This window comes from Peromyscus eremicus, chromosome 3 (assembly GCF_949786415.1).
Source record: "Peromyscus eremicus chromosome 3, PerEre_H2_v1, whole genome shotgun sequence".
NCBI classification, from domain to species: domain Eukaryota; kingdom Metazoa; phylum Chordata; class Mammalia; order Rodentia; family Cricetidae; genus Peromyscus; species Peromyscus eremicus.
The window spans coordinates 98114300-98136961 of NC_081418.1; the positions used below are offsets into that span (position 1 = coordinate 98114300).

The following is a 22662-nucleotide window of genomic DNA, read 5'->3' on the forward strand; positions in this document are numbered from 1 at the left end:
GGCCCCTGTCCCTCCCTCTGGAACTGTAATCGCCAATCATCCCTTCTCACGATAAACATCATGAGTTTGTCACAGCAATGGAAAATTAACTAACACATGATGTATCTTAGTGTGAGTGTATTCACATAGATACATTGCATTTTTCTAAAAGATAAATCCACATACATTATACATTTCTTTTGAAATGTAAGTATATAAGAAGTTGCCGGATTAAGTTAAAAAAAAAACCCTTTTCCCAGAAGGATGGCATTGAAACCACAGGTCTCTCTGTGCCGGCTGACATGGCTAACCCTTGTTCGTACTGCTTTGTACTCTCCACTGAGTTCCCAGAAAAGGCAGGCTGATCCTTCATCTTTCGTTTGCATTTGCTAGAATGTCTTACAAGCGGAAGCTACACTAGCCGTATTTTAAAGCATGGTCGCTAGAAACAAAGGATCTTAGTTTTCTTCTCAGTGAACAAGTATCCGTTTCACTTCATCCCTGGCACGCATCTTCACTGGTTTGGTATTCTAGATTGATGAGGTCTTCTTTTAGCATTGTACCTCTCTTCTTGCCTCCGTGACTGCTCTTCTCCTGGTGTGACAGGTCATCACTTCCTGGTTGCTTTTAAGATGTTCTTGCCCACCCCCACCCCCACCCCTGCTTTTTTGAAAATAGAACTAAACAGAACAGTTCAGTGAGGATGTGTCTGGATGTGAGCTTTTGGGGTTAAGCCTGATTGGATGAACTGAGTGTCTTGAGCCTTGAGATTACGTCTTTTCCAAAGTGAAGCAATTTCCAAGTATTACTCCTTTTGATAGCTTTTGTATGTCCTTTCTGCTCTCTCTTCCTGGGACTCTGATGGTACAAATAGTGCATTACTGCAATTGTCTCACAGAATTCTTTCCTTTTCCTTGTTAGTCTTTTGTAGGTCTATGCTCTCTCTTTAAGTTCACCTCTTTTTCCTTTGTTGTCTCCATTTTGTTTTCAGGACTATCCAGTGAGATTTTAATCTCTTGTTTGGTGTCTGCTGGTTCTTCGTTGTACTTTCTGCCAAGACTTGTGACCTTGGCAGACACTCTGAATAGAGTCCCCTGTTACTTCTTGTAATATGGTCACAACAGCACACTTTAGACCCTCACATTTCCAACCTCTGAGTCATCTTAGAGTTAGCACCTGCTGATATTCTCTTTCCTGGCTTTTCGTGTGTCATGTGATTCTGGATCGTGTCGTAGACATTTTGGAATGCCATATTATAAGATACTGGGTCTTGTCTGAGTCCTTGGAGAACACTTTTCATTGTTTTATTATAAAATGTTTTTGGATAGAGTCAAGCTGAAAATTCCAATTTACCTGCACACAGGTGGAGGGTGACCTGCTGTCCCTGCTCTCTTGGAGAGGCTGTGCACACAGGTGGAGTGTAACTTGTTGTTCCCCTGCTCTCTTGGAGAGGCTGTGCACACTGGAGGAGTGTGACCTGCTGTCCCTGCTCTCTTGGAGAGGCTGTGCACACAGGTAGAGTGTAATTTGTTGTTCCCCTGCTTTCTTGTAGAAGCTGTGCACCCCTGTGTACTGCAGATACAAGTTCCACAATACTCCAGTTCATGAGACCAAGAGGGAGCCCCATGGGACTCATGTATTTTTCCAGGATATCAATGTCATCTTCCTTGGGGCCATGCACCCCAGTGACCTGAGGGAATACCTGGAAGGGCCCCCTATGGTGGTTGAAGTCCATGACAGGGACCGAAAGTCAGAGGATTACTCCCGGAAGCCTGCCCTGTTTGGAGAGGACCCCGTGGATTCGTACTTCAATCTCCAAGCTTTCATCTCTCCCAAAGACACAGAGAATAACCCCTTTGAATCCCAGAACAAGACATGGGACCCTTATGGGATTGCCCGGGTCAGCTTTGCTGACCTCCTCCTTGGTCATAAGTTCTTGAACGTGGTTGTCCCCATCCATAACTGTGAGCCAAAGTCTGCCAGCCGGAACCAGGATAGGAGGAACAAAAAGTCTGTAGGGTTCCGGGCCCCCACAGATGTCCTCCAGCACAGCTCAATACCCACGGGCAACTACCTGGAGGCCAACTCTCTACTCAAGCTCCGAGTGGACATCGCAGTGCCCCTGAGTGCTTGGTTCACAGCTCCTGAGCTTGACCTCATGGGTGCCCAGTTCGGCCGCATCATTTTTGTGTTCAACACCAAGAAGCTGGTCCTCCTACAGGACCTGCTGCAGGACATCACCATGATCAATGCCAAAGCCCTGGACCTGGACAGTTATCCTGCCCAGGACATCCAGCAGATCCTGTCGGCCTTCAGGGTGCGTGTGAGGATCCAAGAGCGACAGAACCTAGATGTGCTCACTGGCTTCCATCTGCTGGACGGAAAGATCCATCTTTTTATTCTAGAAGGCTTGGCAGAACACGGCTTGAGGCGGCTGTGGGACAGTTACCAGAGCAGGTAGGCCGATTCTGAAACCTTTAAAGTAAAGCCATGGCATTCTGGATACAGGGCAAATGGAGTAGGTGTTTCAAAGCCAAGGTCAAATTCAGTGTCCTCTAGATACCGACAACAGGCAGACCTAGCTGTGTTAGTGGAAAGGGGAAATTTAGGATTGGGCTAGTAAGGAAATTTAGGACTGGCTCAGTAGATATAGGTATTTTCTGTGTAATCCTAGTGCCCTGAGTTAAACACAGAACCCACATGCGGGCGAAAGGAAAGAACTAACTCTATGAAGTTGTTCTCTGATCTCCATGCATATGCCATGCCATGATGTACACACAATAATACATAAACTTTTTTTTTATTTTTCTTTTTCAAGACAGGGTTTCTTTGTGTAACAGCTCTAGCTGTCCTGGAACTTACTCTGTAGACCAGGCTGGCCTCAGATTCACAGAGATCTGCCTGCCTCTGTCTCCCAAGTGCTGGGATTAAAGGTGTATGCCACCACCACTTGGCAATGCATAAACATTTTTAAATGAAACAAAAATTGGGGTGATTTAGAACATGGCACTTGGAGAGGGTTCCTTGTGTGCTGGGTTTTACTTGCTTGAGGAATAGGATTCTCAATTCCTATTGAGGGCAGATTTCATGACCCCAGACCTCATGTACTAACATCAAGAGGCCAGAAGTTGTTTCTGTCTACCCAAGAGGTGACCTTACCACTGTGGGGCTTGTCCTGATGTGCTGACAAGCTGAGAGACACCAGAGAAACACATGGCTTCTCTGCTTCTCTTTAGATGTATACCTAAGACAACCAAAAACTTATATCCACATCAAAGTCTGTAAATGAATGTATAGTAAGTATATAATAGTCAAAAAATAGAAATCAAATGTCCTTCAACTGATCATCAAAATGTGGACTGTAGTATGATCTGCAGTAAGACATGTAATATAAAATAGAGTAAGACTCTATTTCAAAAAGGAAAAAAAAAGCAGATAAGCACAAACAGGTATCTATAGGAGAAAAATAGTAGAAAAGGATATTTTTCAATAAATGGTGTTTGGACAATTTTTTTTCTCCATAGAAAAAGGAAAGTAAGTTCCTTTCAAGCCACTCATAAAAACAAACTCAGCTATTTAAAAAGAAAATCTAAGCTGGTCAGTGGTGGTGCATGCCTTTAATTCCAGCACTTGGGAGGCAGAGGCAGGTGCATCTCTGTGAGTTTGAGGCCAGCCTGGTCTACAGATCGAGTTCCAGAACAGCCAAGGCTACACAGAGAGACTCTGTCTTGAAAAGCAAAAACAAAAACAAACAAGAAAAAAAACTATATAGCTTTTTTAAAAAATGACTTAATATTTTGATTAAATTTATTTTATTTCATTTTATGTGTATGAGTGTTTTACCTGCATGCATGTCTGTGCACCCTGTGTGTGCAGTGCCCATGGAAGACAGAAGAGGGTGCTGGATCCCTTAGAACTGGAGTTCCAGGTGGTTAAGAGTCACCATGTGGATGCTGAGACCCAAACTCAGGCCCTCTGCAAGATCAATAAGCACTCTTAACCACTGAGTCAGCTCTCTGACCCCTCTATGTAGGTTTTAAACTTTTCATTTTGAGGTAATTATATATTAACAAGACACTAAAAAATATGACCAAGGGGCCATCTGCCTCCCTTACAAACTTTGCTCTGATAGGATAGCTAACACAGGTTTCTGACAGTGCCGTGTGAGCATGCTGCACACGAAGTCTGTCACATGTGAGTTATGCAGCCACTATAATCAAGGCACAGAATTATTTACCACCTCAGAGAATTTCCTCCTGTTGCTACAGTAATCAAGCGTACCCTCTATAACTGTCCTTAGTTCCCAGCAACCACGAATTTGTTCATCCTATACTTTTGTTATTTTGAAAATTCTACACTAAATTTCAGGTGCCAAATATTCTTTGATCATTTACAGAAGCACAACTGATTTGCATAAGCTCATAAGTCAACATATTGAATGAAAGAGTTGTTCATCTTTATTCTGGTACATTCTGTGGTATTTTCTGCATAGGCTATCATGTTAAGAGGGGTGACTTCTCCCCCTTTTCAGGCCGTATGCTTTTGTTTCCAGGTGTGCTGGATGGGATCTGTAGTACTCTTTTTCTGTGATTGATTAAGCACAGCTAGCTAGACTATAATGATCTGATCTTTAAAAAAAATTTTTTTTTTGAGAGAAAAAGTTTCCCTTTGAACCCGGGCTGTCCTGAAACTCAGTAGCTTAGGCTGTTTTCAAGTCTGCATGAGTTCCCTTCCTCAACTTTCTGAGTTCTGGGGTTGCAGATGTGAACCACCACGCTCATATTTTTGTTAAATCTACTTTTGAAAATTTAAATGACAACTAAGAAAACACACTCATGACATCAGACTAGAGAAAAATTTTTTCAATAAGGTACAAAGAATAGAGAGAATGATACTTTTTTTGCTACACTAAAAGGAGTAATTTTTGTTCAACGAAACATAAATTTTTTAAAATAAAAGCAACAAACTGAAAATATTTACAGTGTATGGAACAAAGTTAACAATCCTGACTGCATAAAAAAGTCCCATGTTGAGCATAGTGTGCATGTGGCCTGTGGTCCCAGCACTCAGGAAGGAGATGTGGGAAAGGATCATGATGAAGCCATGCTGGGCTGCCAAGAGAAACTGTAAACGGAAGTCCTATGAATCAGTATGACAGCAATAAAAACATCTATGTGGAAAGCTTGGCAAATGACCCAAACACTTCACAAAGGAGGAGCTATAGTGACCAAGGGGAGGTCCCTGGGGGACAGGAGGTTGGGCACAGATCACACCAGGTTTCAAGGAGTAGGAGCAGCACCCAGGGCGCTCACAGGGTGGTCTGTATTTAGGAACTCTGCCAGGTTGCTACGGCTGGAGTACCAAGATCAGGGAGAAGACACAGGAGCAGGAATGTGGGCAGCCGGCCTCAGCCACCACTGCTCTCACGGTCCCAGGCTGGGTCTACCAAGTGTGTTTACTACCATTACATTCTATTTGTTGCTTTTAAACAAATAAGAATAAGAGAAAACACCTGTTAGTCAGAGCAAAGGCATCAAGTGTTCCCAGGACCCATGGGCAATGCTGATCCTCCTTCTTCCTAGGGTTACTACCTCTAATCAAGTACCATGCAAGGTGCTCTATGACTCCAGGTTGCTCTTCCGCAATCGCCTGTATGCTGACCTGGAGACCATTCTGTACCATGTACATTTGTTCAGGCCTGTGTCGCTGCTCCTGCGGTACCCAGCGCTCTATGTTCGTGGGGCTGTGCCACGCATGGCTTTTCAGGCACTGGTCAGGTGAGTGTGGATGGGACAGGAGGGGCATCCCACTATCTGGAGGCCAGGTGGGCCATAGGGACAGCAGACAAGAACGCCCTGAATTTTCCAGGCTCCAGGAGAAACAGATGCAGATTCTCTTGAGATATATCAAAGCATGTTAGCGGGAAGAGGACTGACCACTAGACTGAGCAACTCTGCTCTGTCTGCTCCCCTGGGAACATTCTGGAAGAATCTGAGGAGGGAGCAGCTGGTCAAAGCATAATTTCCAGTGAGAACTGGGGATATGGACTGCAACATCGGCTGGAGCCTTTCCTTTGACCCAGCGCTTCCCTTTGCTTCTGCCCTGAGCCCCGTCCCACACTCCCTCTCTATTGCTGAGAAAGCCTGTTGCCAAAGAGCCAGCTCTTGCATTAAATGTCCCCTTTGCTACGCCCTCCCTGCCTGTCAGCTTTGCTTTTGTTCCAGGTGTCCTGAGGGTTTCACCATCCCTCTGCAGACCAACTTTGACTGACAGGTGCTGGAACCTGGTGAGATCCCAGTTCAAAAGGAACTGGGCATGTGGAACAAGTGATGCAGGGGTGCTGTGTGGGCAGTCCAGCGATGCAGGGGTGCTGGGCGGGCAGTCCAGTGATGCAGGGGTGCTGGGCAGGCAGTCCTTGTGCATCCCTTGGGGCCCAGGAGAGCAGTAGAGCATCAGGGGAGGTAGTACAGATTGACTTGAAGAGCCACTGGCCCTTACCCTGACAGCCTCTCCTAAGCATGGGAGATCTGACCTCAGCTAGTGCTGTTGAATTAGTGAAGCAGAAGAAGGGGAAAAAGGGGTTAAGGGAGTACAAGTTCAGGAGGAAGAGCAATGAAACTAGAATTCAGGGCAGAGAAGGCTTTCACCTTCTTCCTACAGTCAGGGAAGGGTCTGTGATGCTCTAGTATTTGGGTGTTAGCTGCAAAGCCTAGACTGTCCATTTTGGTAAGTGATGCAATATAATTGGGGACTATATTGGAGGGAACCACTGTTCACAAAATACTTTTTGTATTAGATGCTTGTGATGGTTAATTGTTTTGAGACATGGTCTCTCTGTGTGGTCCTGGCTGTCATCCTGGAACTCACTTTGTAGAACAGGCTGGCCTTGAACTCACAGAGATCCACTTGTCTCCGCCTTCCAAGTGCTAGGATTAAAGGTGTTTGCCATATGATGGTTGATGTTAATTATCAACTTGATGGACTTTAGAATCACTGTGGAAACACACCTCTGGGTGTGTCTATTAAGGTGTTTTCCAGATAGGTTAACTGATTTGGGAGACACATGAGGCCTGTACCACCTCATGGGCTGGGGGCTCAGACTGGATAGAGAGGAGAAACGTACCAACGTTTCTTACTCTCTGCTTCCTGACTGTGGGCATGATGTGGCCAGTTTCCTCACCATGGTGGACTGTATCCCCTCAAAGTGTAAGCCAAATGAACAGTTCCTCCCTTAAGTCTTGTCAGGAGCTGATCACAGCAATGAGGAAAGTAACTAACACAGAAAATCCATACTAAGAAGTGAGTTGCTGTGATAAACACGAACCCGTGGTTCACATGTCCTTGTAACTGGTTCAAGAGAAGAACGTGGAAGGGCTTGGAGCTGGGGGCCAGAGAACCATAGAATGCCATAAGCAGATTAATGAGCCAGTCTGGTAGAAATTTAGAAGTCCAGAAAGCTGAGAGAAATGTCGATGCTCGAGGTCTGGCTGGTAAGGTTCCAGACAGAAACAAGCACTCTAATGTCCTAGAGGTCATTCATATTATACTTAGGCAAGAATCTGGCTGTATTCTGGTAAGGTTGAATAAAAAGAGGGATGGGCTACTTTGTTTGACAACCCAGGATAGGATAGCATCCAGGCTGTGCGGTAGTTACTGCTTTCTGTTCTGATTTGGGTCAACACTGAGAGAGAGCAACAAGTCGGGCAGAAAGATGAAAATGTGCTGTTTGGTCTGGGAAGGAAGCAGCAGGCAGGGTGGCTGAGAAAGCATCTGTAACTATTAAAGGTTAGCTCCATTACAGAGAAACCCTGTGCTCAATAGGAAAGGCACCAAAGGGCTGGACTCAACCTGCAGAAGGTCCGTCTTGTGGAAATGTAAAGCCGTTCGAAAGAAGGCCTAATCTGAGAACACCACTGAAGGGCTATTCAGGGTAGTGTTGCCCACCAGAGGCAGCAAATAGAGGCCGATGCCATTGTGGTCCAAGTGGTCCAAGCTGGCTACATCTTGAACTGACAGTAGAACTTGGCAGCATTTTCCACATGGAACTGGATTGGCAGGCACTAAAGATGCAAGAGTAATGGAGTCATGGAGGCTTGTGCTAAGATTGATGAAGGCCAGCAAGGCCAGACAATAGTGGCAGGGTTGGAGTTCCTGCAGGGGGATCCTAAAAGGCCACTGCATGAAGCTGTGATAGTAAGGGCTGAGTTTCGGTGGAGATCTTGGGATGTTGGAGATGTCAAGACCACAGGATATCAGCTAAGGAGAACTATCAGTGCACAGTGGAGTCTGTCCAAGAACTCTAATGTGCTGGAGTGCTGCTGGAGGCTGAGCTGGAGGACTGGAGCTCTGATGGAATCCGTCCATGATCTCTAATGTGCTGCTGGAGGCCGAGCTAGAGGGCTTGGAGCTCAGATAATTCTGTCCTAAGTTTCAGATGCTAGAAATGGAGCCTCAGGATTTGATGTTTGTCCTACTGGGTTTGGACTTGCTTTGGTCTGGTCCGGATGGGAATGTTATTCTGGGTCATTATATATTTGACTCATGTGACTTGTTTTTTATTTTTAAGGAGCTCACAGTTAAGAGATTGCCTAATGTCTCAGAAAAGGCTTTGGATTTTGGACTTTTGAATAATTCTAGGACTGTTAAACACTATGGAGACTTTCAGAGGTGAACTAGATGCATTTTAGATTATGAGATAAAAAATAAGACTTTAGGATCAAGGAGTAGAATGTTATAATTTCTAAGTGATGTGTTTAGCAGTCAAGTTTACAAGGGTTAGACTTGTGACAGTTACTTTTGATTGTCAATGTAGTGGTGTAGCTGAAGTTTTCCTGTGTCCTGCCCAGTCTGCAACTGCTCAGACCTAAGTAAACACACAGAGGCTTATATTCATTAAAACTGCTCGGCCGTTAGCTCAGGCTTACTACTGACTAGCTCTTACACTTAAACTCAGCCCATTTCTGTTCATCTATATGTTGCCACGTGTTCCGTGTCTTTACCTGTGTACCATTACATGCTGCTCCCTGGATGGCAGGAGGGAGTCTCCTCCTTTTGAATTTCCTGCCTGCCTCTAAGCTGCCTTGCCATAGGCCAAACAGCTTTATTTATCAACCAGTCAGAGCAACACATATTCACAGCGTACAGAAAGACATTCCTCCATCATAGTGGTGTTTAGAATCCTCAGGGAAACATCTTTCAGTGTGTTCATGATAGTCCTTCCAAAATGATTAACTGAGCAAGGAAGGCTTGCCCTGAATGTGGGTGGTACCACCCCATGGGCTGGGGTTGTGGACTGGATAAAAAAAGAGAGAGAGAGAAGGCTTATGCCAACGTTCATTTCCTTCTGTGTCCTGCCTGGAATGCAGCGTGACCAGCTACCTTACACTCCTACTATCCATGCCTTCTCAGCTATAAAGGACTATATCCCCTCAAACTTAAAGCCAAACCGAATCCTCTGCTTTTAAGTTGCTTCTTATTAAGCATTTGACAACAGCAACAAGAAAAGTGACCAATGCGGTGCTGCATCCACAGTGACTGTGTCTCTGCTTTGTTTCTGATGGTTGAGGAAGCTGAGATCCAGAAAGGCTAAGTAAGAGACAGGTCCACAGATTCTGGCACAGACCTCATTTCAGACTTGGGAAACAGTGGGGGCATGGAGTAGCACACAGAAGTTCCCAGACAGTGTCAGTGTGGATCCTAGGTCCACTGCAGGGCAACATAGGTGTGGCCCACTATGGTGGTATTATGTTCCCCAAAATATTGTGCACCCTAATAAACTTATCTGGGGTCAGAGACAGAACAGCCACAATATTAAACATAGAGGATTGGCAGTGGTAGCACAGGCCTTTACTCCTAGCATTCCAGAGGCAGAAATCCATCTGTTCAAGGATACAGCCAAGCATGGTGACTCATGCCTTTAATCCCAGAAAGCGAGCCTTTAATCCCAGGGAGTGGTGGTAGAAAGCAGAAAGGTATATAAGGCATGAGGACCAGAAACTAGAAGCATTTGGCTGGTTAAGCTTTTAGGTTTTGAGCAGCACAGTTCAGCTGAGAGCCATTCGGACACAGAGTCTTCCAGTCTGGGGAAACAAGATCAGCTGAGAAGTTGGCCAGGTGAGGTTAGCTGTGGCTTGTTCTGTCTCTCTGATCTTCCAGCATTCACCCCAATAACTGGCCTCAGGTTTGATTTTATTAATAAGAACTTTTAAGATTCCTGCTACAGCCCACTGCTACCAACAGGAAGTCCTGGGCCTGGAGAGGTAGTACTGCTACTCAGGTCTCAGCTCTGTGCAGGAGTGAGCTGTGAGGGCATCTTCCTCTCTGGTGCAGAAGGACCCTGAGATCCACCTGCAGAGCGAGGGCTAACTAGCACATTGGGATGGCTCCCTAGTGGGGTGTGGGACTGATGAAGACCATGGATAAAGCCACAGTCACAGAAAAACACTCAGTGCATACAGTGGGGAGCCCCTAAATTTAGTAGGCTTGGAGGAAAGGAGAAAGGTGCACATGTCAGGAGACCAACTTAGCTAATTAAGCCAGCTCTGACCCGCACCCCTGGCCAACCCGAACTCCCATCTCTGCTGTGAAATGTGGATGATTATGCAGGTGAGGCTGAATGGCTGGTCGTTCTTCATTTCAGGATCCATGACATCTGCCACAACAGCACCAGACTCAAGGAAGTGATTATGAGAGACCTGCTGCCTTCCTCCTCCATGGTTAAAGACCTGAGCCAAGAGTTTGGGATACCCGTTTCCCAGGAAGAACTCACAGAAGGAAAGCCATTGGCCGCATTACCCCAGCCCACTCCCAATGAAGAGAACGTCCAACGTCAGGCATCTACCCTCCCAGGGGACATCCAGACCCACCAGGAGAAGTATCTGCAGTGGCGGAACAACATGCTGCTGAAGAACCAAGGCTATAGGGATAGCCTTGTTCAGGTGAACCTTCTTTCTCCCCTCAATGCTGAGGCTCTCAGATTCCTTGGGGCTTCTGGTACCCAGTAAGAGATACAGACCAGATGCCTCTGGCCTATGCTTGCTCTTCTGGTTCAAGACACTGGGGGACAGGCCAGCAGTATGAGAGGCAGGGCTGAATTATGCCAGAGCATTTGGTTCAGTCCCACTCACCTTGGCTGTTCTTCTTAAACATGAGAAGGAGTGAGCTTAGGCACAGGGCACTTCCCACAGTCGTAGTGTTTGTTTTAGGAGAACTGTTACAGGTGTAACATCTCGCTTAAAAGGCATGGGTATCATAAGTTGTCTAAGCAGCACAGAAAGTAAGCTGGCATGTAGGGGAAAACGTGGAGAGGAGACAGTAGAAGATGGAGAAGCTGGTGAGGTGGTGGAAGATCAGTGGCCTAGATGGCCAAGGGCAGTGCCTCACTCCAAGCCAGTCCCAGAGTCTTGGAAATACAAACATGTAAAGTATGACTTGCATCTGTCTGCTCATGATCTCTAGGTGAAGCCCTCCCCACCCCCTGCCTCCATGCTCCACTTCTGGCCCCCAAGTTCCCCTCTTCTGTGCTGTATTGATACTCATCGTACTCACTGGTGGTCATTTGTATCATTTCTTATCTTCTGCAACTTAAAGGTATTATAACTCTATGCCAATACATGATCTGCTAAGTTTATGCCGTTGCTTTCTAGGATATAATACTTAGGATTAGAGTTGCTGAATGCTAGTTCTATTGCCTATATCATATATTATTTTCCCAAATGATTATGTCAATATAGGCATCCTTATCTTGTACATTTTGTACATTCCATTTTGTACATTCATGCTATGTGCTACAAGTTGGACTTTGGGATGTTTAATTTCTGATGTTTAGCAATTTTTCAAAGAGGTTTTAATTTGCACTATTTATTGATGAAGCCTAATATTTCTTCATACATTTCTTGATTATTTTGCCCCTATTTAAGCAACATTTTGTTTTGAAATCCTTAAAAACAACCCAGTAGCATTAATTTTTTTCTAGGGGGTGGGGTTCAAGACACGGTTTCTCAGTGTAGCCTTGGATGTCTTGTAACTTACTCTGTAGACCAGGCTGGCCTTGAACTCACAGAGATCTGACTGCCTCTGCCTTCTGAGTGATGGGATTAAAGGCATGTGCCACCACTGCCTAGCTAGTAGCATTACTTTTTAAATTTTGAATTTAATATTATTTTTTGAGACAGGGTTAACTATGTAGCCCTGGCTGGCCTAGAGCTCACTATGTAGACCAGGCTGGCTCCTAACTCATAAAAAGTCACCTGCCTCTGCCTCCCAAATGCTGGGATTAGAGGCCTGTACTACCACATTTGGCTCTTTTTCTTCCTTTCAATGGCATCTTTAGCAGAAGCTACTTTAAATTTAGTATTTTTTTTCATATTGTTTTTGCTTTATTTCAGAAATCTTTTCCTACTCCAAGATCATAATCTATTTTCTCCTTTGAGATGTTTGTTTATTTATTTTGAAGTTGGGGTGTCCTAGGGTCTTGTATATGATAGGCAAGTGCTCTGCCATTGAACTGCATCCACGATCCTGATTCAAACACCATATTTTAACTTAAATTGATCTAGAACTTCTTTTCCTTTGAGACAGAGTCTTTCTATACAGTCCTGGCTGACTTGACACTTACTGTTTAGTTCAGGCTGGTCTTGAACTTTTGGGCAATACTCCTGCCTCTGTCTATTGAATGTTGAGATTACAGGTTGAGCCACCACACTCACCTGGGGCTTATTACTCTATGAGGGTGGGATCTAAGTCCACTCCTGCCCCCCTCCTCCCGCCATGGATAATGAGTGTTCTTAGCCTATAGTTACCCCCAGTGATTTGTACTATCAAATCAGTCTGACCAAGTTGCCATTGGATCCGGTCTGTTTATGGTGGTTGGGATCATCATTGAAGTTGCATCTATACTATTATTAGTCTCTTCAAAAAAGCCAGCAATTTGCTTTCTGGGGTTTCCATATTATATATTTCTTTGATTTCTGATTGTATTTTTATAATATTTGGGTTTAACTTAAGTGGAAGTTTAGAAGATTGATATATCATGAAATCATCTTTATGTAATTTGGTTAAAAAAAGTGAACACCAAGCACTCTTCATGAATTTTTTTTTGCATCTATCTGTCTATCTATCTATCTATCTATCTATCTATCTATCTATCTATCTATCTATTGTGCATGTGTGCATGCGTGCATTTGTGTGTGTGTGTGTGTGTGTGTGTGTGAGTGTGTGTGTGTGTGTGTGTGTGTGTGTGCGTGCCTGCATGGGAATGCACTTTGCATAGCACTTGTATCAAAGTCAGAGGACAGCTTTTTGAAGCTGATTTTCTCCTTCCGCCATGTGGGTTCCAGGGATTCAACTCAGGGCATTAGGCTTGGCAGTAAGTTACTTTATCCATTGAGCTATCTTGCCAGCTCTGCTTTACTGGTTTACAAAATGTATTGTTATTATTTTATTTATTTGTGTGTGTGTGTGTGTGTGTGTGTGTGTGAGAGAGAGAGAGAGAGAGAGAGAGAGAGAGAGAGAGAGAGACAGAGACAGAGACAGAGACAGAGACACAGAGGAGGGGGGAGAGAGAATGCCATGTGTGGGTATGGGTGCTTGTGGAGGCAAGAAGAGGGCATCGGGTCTCTTGATGGTGGAGTTCCAGGAAGCTGGATACTAAAACCAGACTCAGGTGCTCTGGAAGAGCAGCAAGAGCTCCTGATGGATGAGCCATCTTTCCAGCCCTGAACATAAGTTAGTTTTAGTTCACGTGTATGTGTGTTTTGCCTACATGTGTGTATGTGCACTGTGACCTGGTGCCTGAGGAGGCCAGAAGAGGGCACTGGATCCCCTGGAACTGGAGTACAGATAGTTGTGTGGGTACTGGGAATCAAAGCCAGGTCCTCTGGAGGAGCAACAAGTGCTCTTGACCTCTGAGCCATCTCTCCAGCCTCTCAAAATAGTTTTGTAATTTCCGTTTCTCTGTACATTCTGGCTATTGGGTTCTACCTGAATTTCATTGATATCAGTGAGTATATTTTGTGTCATTTCCACTGTTGAGACTTGCTTCCCCGCTCAGTCTCTTGGCTTTGGGACATGTTCCAATGTTTGTGAAAACATCGCGTGTCCTTGTCAACTGCTGTGCATGTATCTGATATGTCAACTTGGTAATTTGTTCCCTAATCCTAGTGATTTTTTTTCAAAAGCAGAGTCATAGTTTATTAAAATGGATTTTTAACACAGATTTAGTAGGGGTATTAGTAAGCACCCAGAAAAGAGCAAGATATATCTAAGTGTGGATAAAAGCATCTCAAGACAGAGTTACCTAATTATTTTTTATGTTTATTTTTGGTTTTTCAAGACAGGTTTTCTCTGGGTGGCCTTGGCTGTCCTGAAACTCATTCTGTAGACCAGGCTGGCCTCGAACTCAGAGATCCACCTAACTCCGCCTCCTGACTGCTGGGATTAAAGGCGTGCACCATCATGCCTGGCATTATTGTTGTTTTTTTCAGTGCTAGAGACTGAATTCAGGGCAGCATACATGCTTGGCAATTGCTCTCCTGCTGAGCCATGCTCCCAGTCAATCTTTGAAATCTGATTTTTCAGTCAGTTACTAAGAGAAGTCCTGACAAAAATCATTTATGATCATGAGTTTATTTTTTGTTAGGTGTCTCTTTGGACTTAAATTTTTTTAGTATATATGAATTTAGGTCTATTTTTATCTTCTTGATTTGTTATTTATTGCACCAGTTGTTTAGAAGGTACCAGAGTGGAAACTGAGATTCATGCTGTCATTTCTAAGATTCACAGGGAACTGAGGTATGGGCAGCTAGCTCTGCTCCACTGTTATTGATATTATTTTATTTGTGTGTGTTTAATATTAAAAGGTACTAATTCCTTTGTCTCTAGATTTTGGGGGGATAATTTCCCTGGATTTTTGTGCTCTCACAACTGAATGCACCCTTTACCTGGATCTGATATTCTAGCCTGAGGGTTTGTTTTTTTGTTTTTTTCTTTTTACGCTGGTTTTTCGAGACAGGGTTTCTCTGTGTAGCCCTGGCTGCCCCGGAACTCTCTCTGTAGACCAGTCTGCCCTCAAACTTAGAGATCTGCCTGCCTCTGCCTCCTCAGTGCTGGAACCTAAATGCACGCGCCACCACCCCCTGGCTAGACTGAAGTGTTTAGATATATTCTATTCACAGTACTTCTGCTGTGGAATGTGATGTCAGTATGACATGGCTTCTTTTGCAGGTAGCCCACTGTTTCCCTCTGAATGTTTAAAACATTTACTTCGACTTTTCCAAGGGAAACCATAAACATTTATTAATGTGGATAAGGCACCAATGGCAGGTCAAAGAAACGATTCTATAAGTATAACGTGATGGACCAATGGGTTTGCTGGTGTTACTTACAGGGCATGGGTGATGGCTGCGTTAATGAGAGATCACCCAAGCATGAGTGAGGACTCACAGAAAGTTGCCTTCCTGCAGCTCCCTGCACTGCTTTTGGGCCACTTGGCCAACCAGCTCTCTTAGTTAGGGCTTCTATTGCTGTGAAGAGACACCATGACCACAGCAACTCTTATAAGGAAAACATTTAAGTGGGACTGGCTTACAGTTTCAGAGGCTCAGTCCGTTATCCTCTTCGTGGGAAACATAGCAGTGTGCAGGCAGACATTGTGCTAGAGAAGGAGCTGAGTGTTCCATATCTTGATCTGCACGCATCAGGAAGTAAACTGAGACACACTTCCTCCAGCAAGGCCACACCTATTCCAACAAGGCCATACCTCATAATGTGCCACTCCCTGAGTCTATGGGGGCCATTTCTATTCAAACCACAACACCAGCCTTTTCTCTCTACAATTATCACTGCTTACGTAGTTAGGGCCAGGTCTTTTGAATCTAGTAACTTTCTTGAGTCTCCTTCACTGGGGGATGCTTCAGTTCTGAGGAAGTGGCTATAAGACGTCTTTGTTTTCTTTACTTTCACTAAGAATGGTGTGGGATCTCTATGGTCTTTCTGATGTTCATTATTTCCTCAAGATGTGTTACTTCTCCCCTCAGTTGGAAACCCTGCTGTTTCAGTGTGGCTGCTTCTGTCTCCTCACTCTCTACTCCAATTTTTTCATGTATTTCTTGTATTCAGGGATGCTTGCAGGAAGTACATCACAAGCTGATTTCCCAGTACATCCATTCGGAAGCATTATTACTCCTGTAATGTATTTCATGCACTCAATTTTTATTTCAAATATTTTTATACTCAGTACTTTTCTTTATGTTTGTTTCTGTTTCATATATTTTCATATCTTTACTTGCTTCTTTTAAGATTTTTTTTTTGTGTGTTGCCTCCCAATTTTCACCTCTAGATGTTCAGTGTGTGTCTTCTTCTCTTACCTCATGTGTTTCTCAGGCTACTTTGACTGTGAGTCAGATTCCTTCTCAGGTCTCAGAGAATACCAGATACCCAGACCACCTGGTGACCACGGCTTGATTTCTTTCACCAAGTGGCTCTTTGGGCCAGAGCTTTGACTTTAATGTAATGGAAATAGTACAGGAGGATCTGCCTGCCAGGGCCGTGACCCTCCAGCTCAGGGCCGAAAGGAACAGGAAATTGAGGAACACAGAAATGGTTGCTTTCCGTGTGTGTGTGTGTGTGTGTGTGTGTGTGTGTGTGTGTGTGTGTGTGTAAAACAGTTGCAAACCTTCTGATAGCTTTGTGATCCTCCTCGGGACTCTAGCCAAACCATCAGTTTATATTTAGGTAATCATCTGGACCTTAATTTTTTTTTAAGCAGAAGATAGTTGTTTTTGCAAATTCGGTAGGCAAATAAAGGGCAAAGTGACAATGTGGGCTGGTGCCTTTTCTTCATTGTCCCTCTCAGGTCCCAACCACGTTATTCTCTGTTTTATCTTTTATTTCCATTGCTCAGCCAATCTCATCTGTTTCTTTCTGTCTCTTTTTCATTTTTTCTCTTGGAGTTTCTTGTGTGATATTTTGTTTGTGTTCTGACAAATAAAGCTTGCCTGGAGATCAGAAGGTGGAGGTAGGTCTGTACAGACAGGAGACAGGAAGTGATGAGGCTGGGCAGAGAGAGGAAGGGATAAAGGAGGCAGAGACAGGATCTTGGCCCTTTTTGGTCAGAGAATTTTTAGAGGTAAGAAGTCTCTAGTGGCTGCTGCCCTGCTTCTCTGATCTCTCTGCTTTTACCCTGATATCTGACTCCTGTTTTTATTGACAAGACTAATTAGGATCATGCTTCAGTTCCTGGTGATTGAACCCAGGGCCTTGCACAGACTAGGCAATGACTCTACCACTGAGCTACACACCCAGACCTTGTTTTATTTTTGTTTTAGATAGGGTCTCTTTATGCAGCTGAGGCTGGTCTCAAACTCATGATCCTCCTGCCTTGGCCATTCAAGTGCTGACTTCACAGGTGTGTACACCATGTTCAAGTTACTTTGCTTTTAATTCCCTAGGAAGCCCACAAATAAAGTCATCTTATTTCTTCAGCAGCCTTTCTGAGGAGGGAACAGTCCTCACTTCCTTACCAGGCCTGCTGGAGGACCCCCTGGCCCCTGCCATACCTCATGTATCATAGCACTGAAAGTCAGCCATGGCTGATGATGTCCATCCCTGCTGCCTGAGGACATAGTCCCCTATCCACACCATGAAAGTGTCTCACACTTCTGACCATTTGAACTGTACATTTTTATTCTTTACTACTAGGTGGATGGAAGAATAGTGGCTCAGTATGTGATGTAGTTAGCATCCTTGGGAAGTCTCAAGATTTTACTCCTCTGAATTCCACTTTGGGTCCTGACATGTTGGATTAGATGGCCTTTTGTCATGGCTGTGTGATTATAAACTCCATTGGTGCTCGAGAATTTTTAATCAGTTTCGGCACCATGGCTCTGTGCCAGAGAACATCTACTGCACACAAGGAAGGACCTGGTATGGGTAACAGTTGCCATCTCTCTCTTCAGAAAAATATCACAGAAGCCTACCAGTTCACCAAAAAGCCTCCAAAGTCAACGGTGAAGACAATTAGAATTGCTATTCCTGAGAACAAAGGTGTCCACAACTACAGTATCCAGAGCCTGAATTCCACAGAGCTTGCTAAGAAGGAGATGTTTAAAGAGATGGCCAAAGTGAGTGACAAGGAAGCTGACTAACACGTTCTCTTGGTGACCGTTGTATTGCTGTGAAGAGATACTGTGATCAAGGCAACTCTTATAAAACAAAGCATTTAATTGGGGGTGAGAGTTAGTCCATGATCATCATGGAAGGAAGAGATAGGCATGGTGTTAGAGCAGTAACTGAGAGCTTTACATCCTGACCCACAGGCAGCAACAGGCAGAGAGAAAGAGACATTGAGCCTGGTATGGGCTTTTGAAACCTCCAAGTCCACCTCCCAGTGGCACACCTCCTCCAACAAGGCCACACCTCCTATTTCTTCTCAAACAGTTCCACTCCCTGATGACTAAGTATTCAAATACATGAGTCTATGGGGGCCACTCAAACCACCATACATATGAGCTTTTCTTTCTCTGACCAAAGGTAATCAGGGGCTTTGGTTGACATCAATCATCTAGGAACAGAGGACAAAGGATCAGGTGATGGGAGAAGAGTGTGAGTTCACCATGCTCTAGAGAGCCAGAGGTGCTCAGCACATGTTCAGATACATATGATTGAAAACAGTGCAGAAGCTGTTCTTCTGTGTTTCTATGGAGATAACTGTTAGCCATAAGAAAATCCTTGGTTTAGGCTTTTAGCACTCATTACACATAGAAAATGGATTTCTCTGTCCAAGGACAGAGACAATGATGTGACCCTCATAGGGCTGCCTTAGAGTTTAGTTAATGTGAGTGCATTATAGTGTCAAGACCCTGTGTCATTATGTCCCCAGATGTTTCTGATACCTGCTTGGAAGCTTGATGGCTACCCAGCCTTATCCAATACTGTTCTTAGCAGATGTTTGTCTCCTCACTTCTAGGAGCCAATGAAGCGATTCACATATTCACAGAACTACCTCTCAGCTATGGTGGATCCTCAGGACCCAAAGGAAGAAGAGAAGAAAGCCCAGAAGAAGTCCCGCCAGGCCTGGCTCACACCTGGTGGGTTCCAAGTGTGGGGTCTTCAGAGCGCCACTGGAAGCTGCCAGCAGGATCTGAGACTTTCATCAATCAAAGAGACAAATGAGGTCTTCATGGAGAAGCAGGGCCTCATGTGGGGAGAGGTGGGGTTCTTAGGGATGGCTTCCCACCCCACTCACAGGCTCCCCTTATTATTTAGGAATGGCAGGAAAGTGCACTGTTTGCTAACGTGCTGAAGCCTGTGTTGGATCGGGATAGGTGGAGCTGGAGCCAGCGACACCAGGACTTTGATCTGTATAAGAAGCCACCACTTTACCTTCAGGTGGCCCCTCTTCCAGCTCCAAAGCCTGCAGCTGGTAAGATAGTACCTCTCTGAGTCGAACCTCCTGGTACTGCTGCAGAGGGAGCTCTGGCCCTCTTGGCATTTTTAGCACCATCTGCTGGTTTTGCATTCAGTCATACTTTCTGGGTTAGGAAAGCAGGGTTCAGGATGGGTCTGGTAGAAAGAGTTAGATGTAGGGCTGGAACTCAGGATATCTGGGCTCTGGGTCTGCGGGTGGGTGCTGGTTGCATGCTTTTGGACAAGTCTCTTTGCTCTGGGCCTGGTTTCTTGGCTATAAAATGGGTGATTGGAAGGTAATTAGGGGCTTTTGGAGCTTCAGTAATGTTACCTAGGACTGGCCTCTGGACCACCATTGGCAGTCTCAGGGCAGAGACCTGGGACCTCATAGGGAACTTCTAACTCCGTTTTAGCTGTAGATGCTGCTCGAATTACCTGGGGGAGATGAGTAGTATCAGAGGCATAGGTCTTGCTTAACCAGTCTCCCCAAGTCCTCTTTTCTTTCCCTTCACAATCTGTTTATGAAGATTAACGTGTGTTTGTTGGTTAAAAGAAGCAGAAACTTTGTTTAGGAAGAGCACACAAATTATTTATCTAGCAGTGAGGTTTGGCAGAAAAAATTCACAGAAAGCTAGATTCAATAAACAAGAGGTTCTTGCCCCCTGGCTGAGGGCAGCTGGCTGCATGGGAGCAGTCCCACAAAACAGGAAGTGCTGACAACTTGGCCGATTGCTGCTTTCTCCACAAGTGGAGATGCTGCTCCTGCACTCCCAGGCAAGCCCTTGCCCTTCTGAGACTGGAGAGAACCTGTGTGTGGTTGCCTCAGGTTCACAGTCAGTGGTGCTATAGACAAGGCTCCAGGGGAGTGAGCTATGCAGCCCAGAATGTGAGGCTCACCCCTGGACTCCACTGCTGGCCTGTCCAGATGAACTTCCCTGGCCTGTTTGCCTTCGAAGACAAGAGGTTCAGGTTAGGGCTTATGCACTCCCATCAAGCTCAAGAAAAACTTGAATCTACAGAGGAGGACCATACTAATGGCTAGGCCTCTGAAATCCAGATGAATGAGTAGACAGCCTGGTGCAATAGCCCATACAAGCCCACATATCCCACAGGGGTCTCTTCCCAAGCTTCCCTCAGGGAGAGTATTTTTCCAGGTAGCTTCTTATCCCTGGTACTATAAAGGTATGTACTTTCCACATGTACAAAGTTCCCCCTTCATTAATTTCTAGCCAACTAACTGATCGTTGGGAAGTTATTTTCCAAGTCACAGCCCTGGCAGGATGCTCAGGCCAGCCAAGCTCTCACAGTGCCAACCTCCGATATGTCTGTTTCAAGATTCCAAGCTAAGTAGAGAAATAGAGTCTCATCTCCTTTACTCCCTAGAGCCCTGAAACCAGGCAGAAGCTTGAAATCTGGCAGACAAAGTATGCCAGGACCCTGAGTGACCTGAATAGCATTAGAGAAGAGCCTGAAGAAGATCATGCCAGTGACACCTAGATACATCTTGTCTTCTGCAACCAGGGAGGCCAATCCTTGAGGAGAAATGAAAAGCCTTATGTGAGAATAGGTACACATGGCCACAGTCCAAGGTGGCGCCATTTTCCCATGACTGGGAAGCACCACAGACAAGAGCTGCTGTTGTGAGCATTGGGGCTGTAGGGAGGGTACCACCCCTTGATTCTAGGACCTCATCTCACATAGTGAGAACAAAGGGGCCTAGAAGTGATCAACAGAGGGGTTCTCAGGGTCATGTATGAAAAGCTGGTTCAGAGGAGTTGCAGGTCTAGAACATAAAGTCTAAAGGGACACAAAGTTCGATCTTTTATATTCTTTTGTTGATTAGTGGTTCTGACATATGTTGTAAGTGCATTTAGTTTTTTTATTTCAATGAGTATTATGCACATAGCTTCACAGTTATTTCTGATTTTTGTAATCTAGTAGAAATGGCTGCCCCCACCTCAATTCCCTGTGAGCCTTAGAAATGACAGCAGGATAGTTGTAGACAGTCTACTGACCGGCTCCAAGTTTTCCATTTTATTTTTTTTTTAGTCAGGGTTTCAGGTAGCCTAGGCTGGACTTGAACTTGCTATACAACTGAGGCTGACTTTGTACATCTGCTTCTCATGCCTCTACATCTCAAGTGCTGGGATTATAGACATTGGCCAGTGCCTGGCTGAGTTCTCTGTTTTGTGAAGAGGCCAGTGCTGCCATGCCCCGGAACAGGGTACGGGGACACCATCCTTCCTCACGTTCTCTTGTCTAAAGGACTGTCTAGGACACTTTTTTCTGCAAGGAAAGAAGCAGGGGTGATCTTTCTGTACTGTAATCATACACATGGACTGAAGGAAGGTGTTTTCAACAGTCTCCGGACTCATCCCAGGAAGCTGCCTCCAAGTGAACTCTCCTCAAAACCCCAAGATCTTATGAAAGAAGAAGGGGAAAACCCCAATGAGTAATTGGATCCTGGAGGGAGAACTATTTTGTTATCATCTGTGGCATGTCAGAGTCCTACAGGCCATGTTGTACCTTATCTGGATTCCAGCGTGGCAGTAAATTGTGTGTGTCTCTTCTCAGTCAGGCCTGGTACCCTCCCCATTATTACTGACAATAGAGCTGAGCAATGCAGGCCATTAGGTCAGGCAGACCCTGGATACATGTTACAAAATACGGCTGGGGCTATGGAAGAGGAAGAACATTTCAGATAGAGCTGTGGTCACAAAAGTCCCATACTCCCCCTGGACAAGACCTGGACCTTCTGCAGAAAGCAGCAGGCTCGTATTACCTGGAGTCCAGGGGTTAATGAAGATGATAAAAGGCCCATCTTCTACCTTAATGACTTCCCCTGGGTAGACTTCACCTGGGCCTACAGAAGAGGCTTCCATCTATAGCAGTAGTTCTCAACATTTGGGGCACAACCCCCCCCCCCCAAACCATTGGAAAACACAGATATTTACGGTTCATAACAGTAGCAAAATTACAGTTAATGAAGTAGCAACAAAATAATTTTATAATTGGGGGGTGGGTCACCACAACACGAACTGTGAAAAGGTTGAGGCATTAGGAAGGTTGAGAAGCACTGGTCTATAGAGATGAACTTGAGCTGCTTGGCCCTGCTGTTGTGAGCACAACTGTTCCCCTGGCAACAAGCTCTGGGAGCAGGTCTGAAACAGCCTCCACAAACAGTGCCTAGACTTGAGCCCTCTACCCTCCACCTCACTTACGCTTGTCCAGCTGGTACACAGTAAAGAGATTCTGGACGCAGTCTTCCATCTGGGTACA

At 45.0% G+C, this 22662-nt stretch overlaps 1 protein-coding gene across 4 annotated transcripts in view; it reads left to right on the forward strand.

The window, feature by feature from the left end:
- Window positions 1–22662, forward strand: part of Cfap92 (cilia and flagella associated protein 92 (putative)) — a 48540-nt gene that overhangs the window by 23603 nt on the left and 2275 nt on the right. For 3 of the 4 annotated variants that reach the window (XM_059258108.1, XM_059258110.1, XM_059258109.1), the window contains exons 10-15: window positions 1532–2436; window positions 5562–5756; window positions 10619–10916; window positions 17934–18098; window positions 18944–19150; window positions 19243–19399. In XM_059258108.1, the coding sequence (XP_059114091.1) occupies window positions 1532–2436; window positions 5562–5756; window positions 10619–10916; window positions 17934–18098; window positions 18944–19150; window positions 19243–19399 (1927 nt within the window). The remainder of the gene's footprint in view (window positions 1–1531; window positions 2437–5561; window positions 5757–10618; window positions 10917–17933; window positions 18099–18943; window positions 19151–19242; window positions 19400–22662) is intronic. The other variant, XM_059258111.1, reaches the window with a different exon arrangement.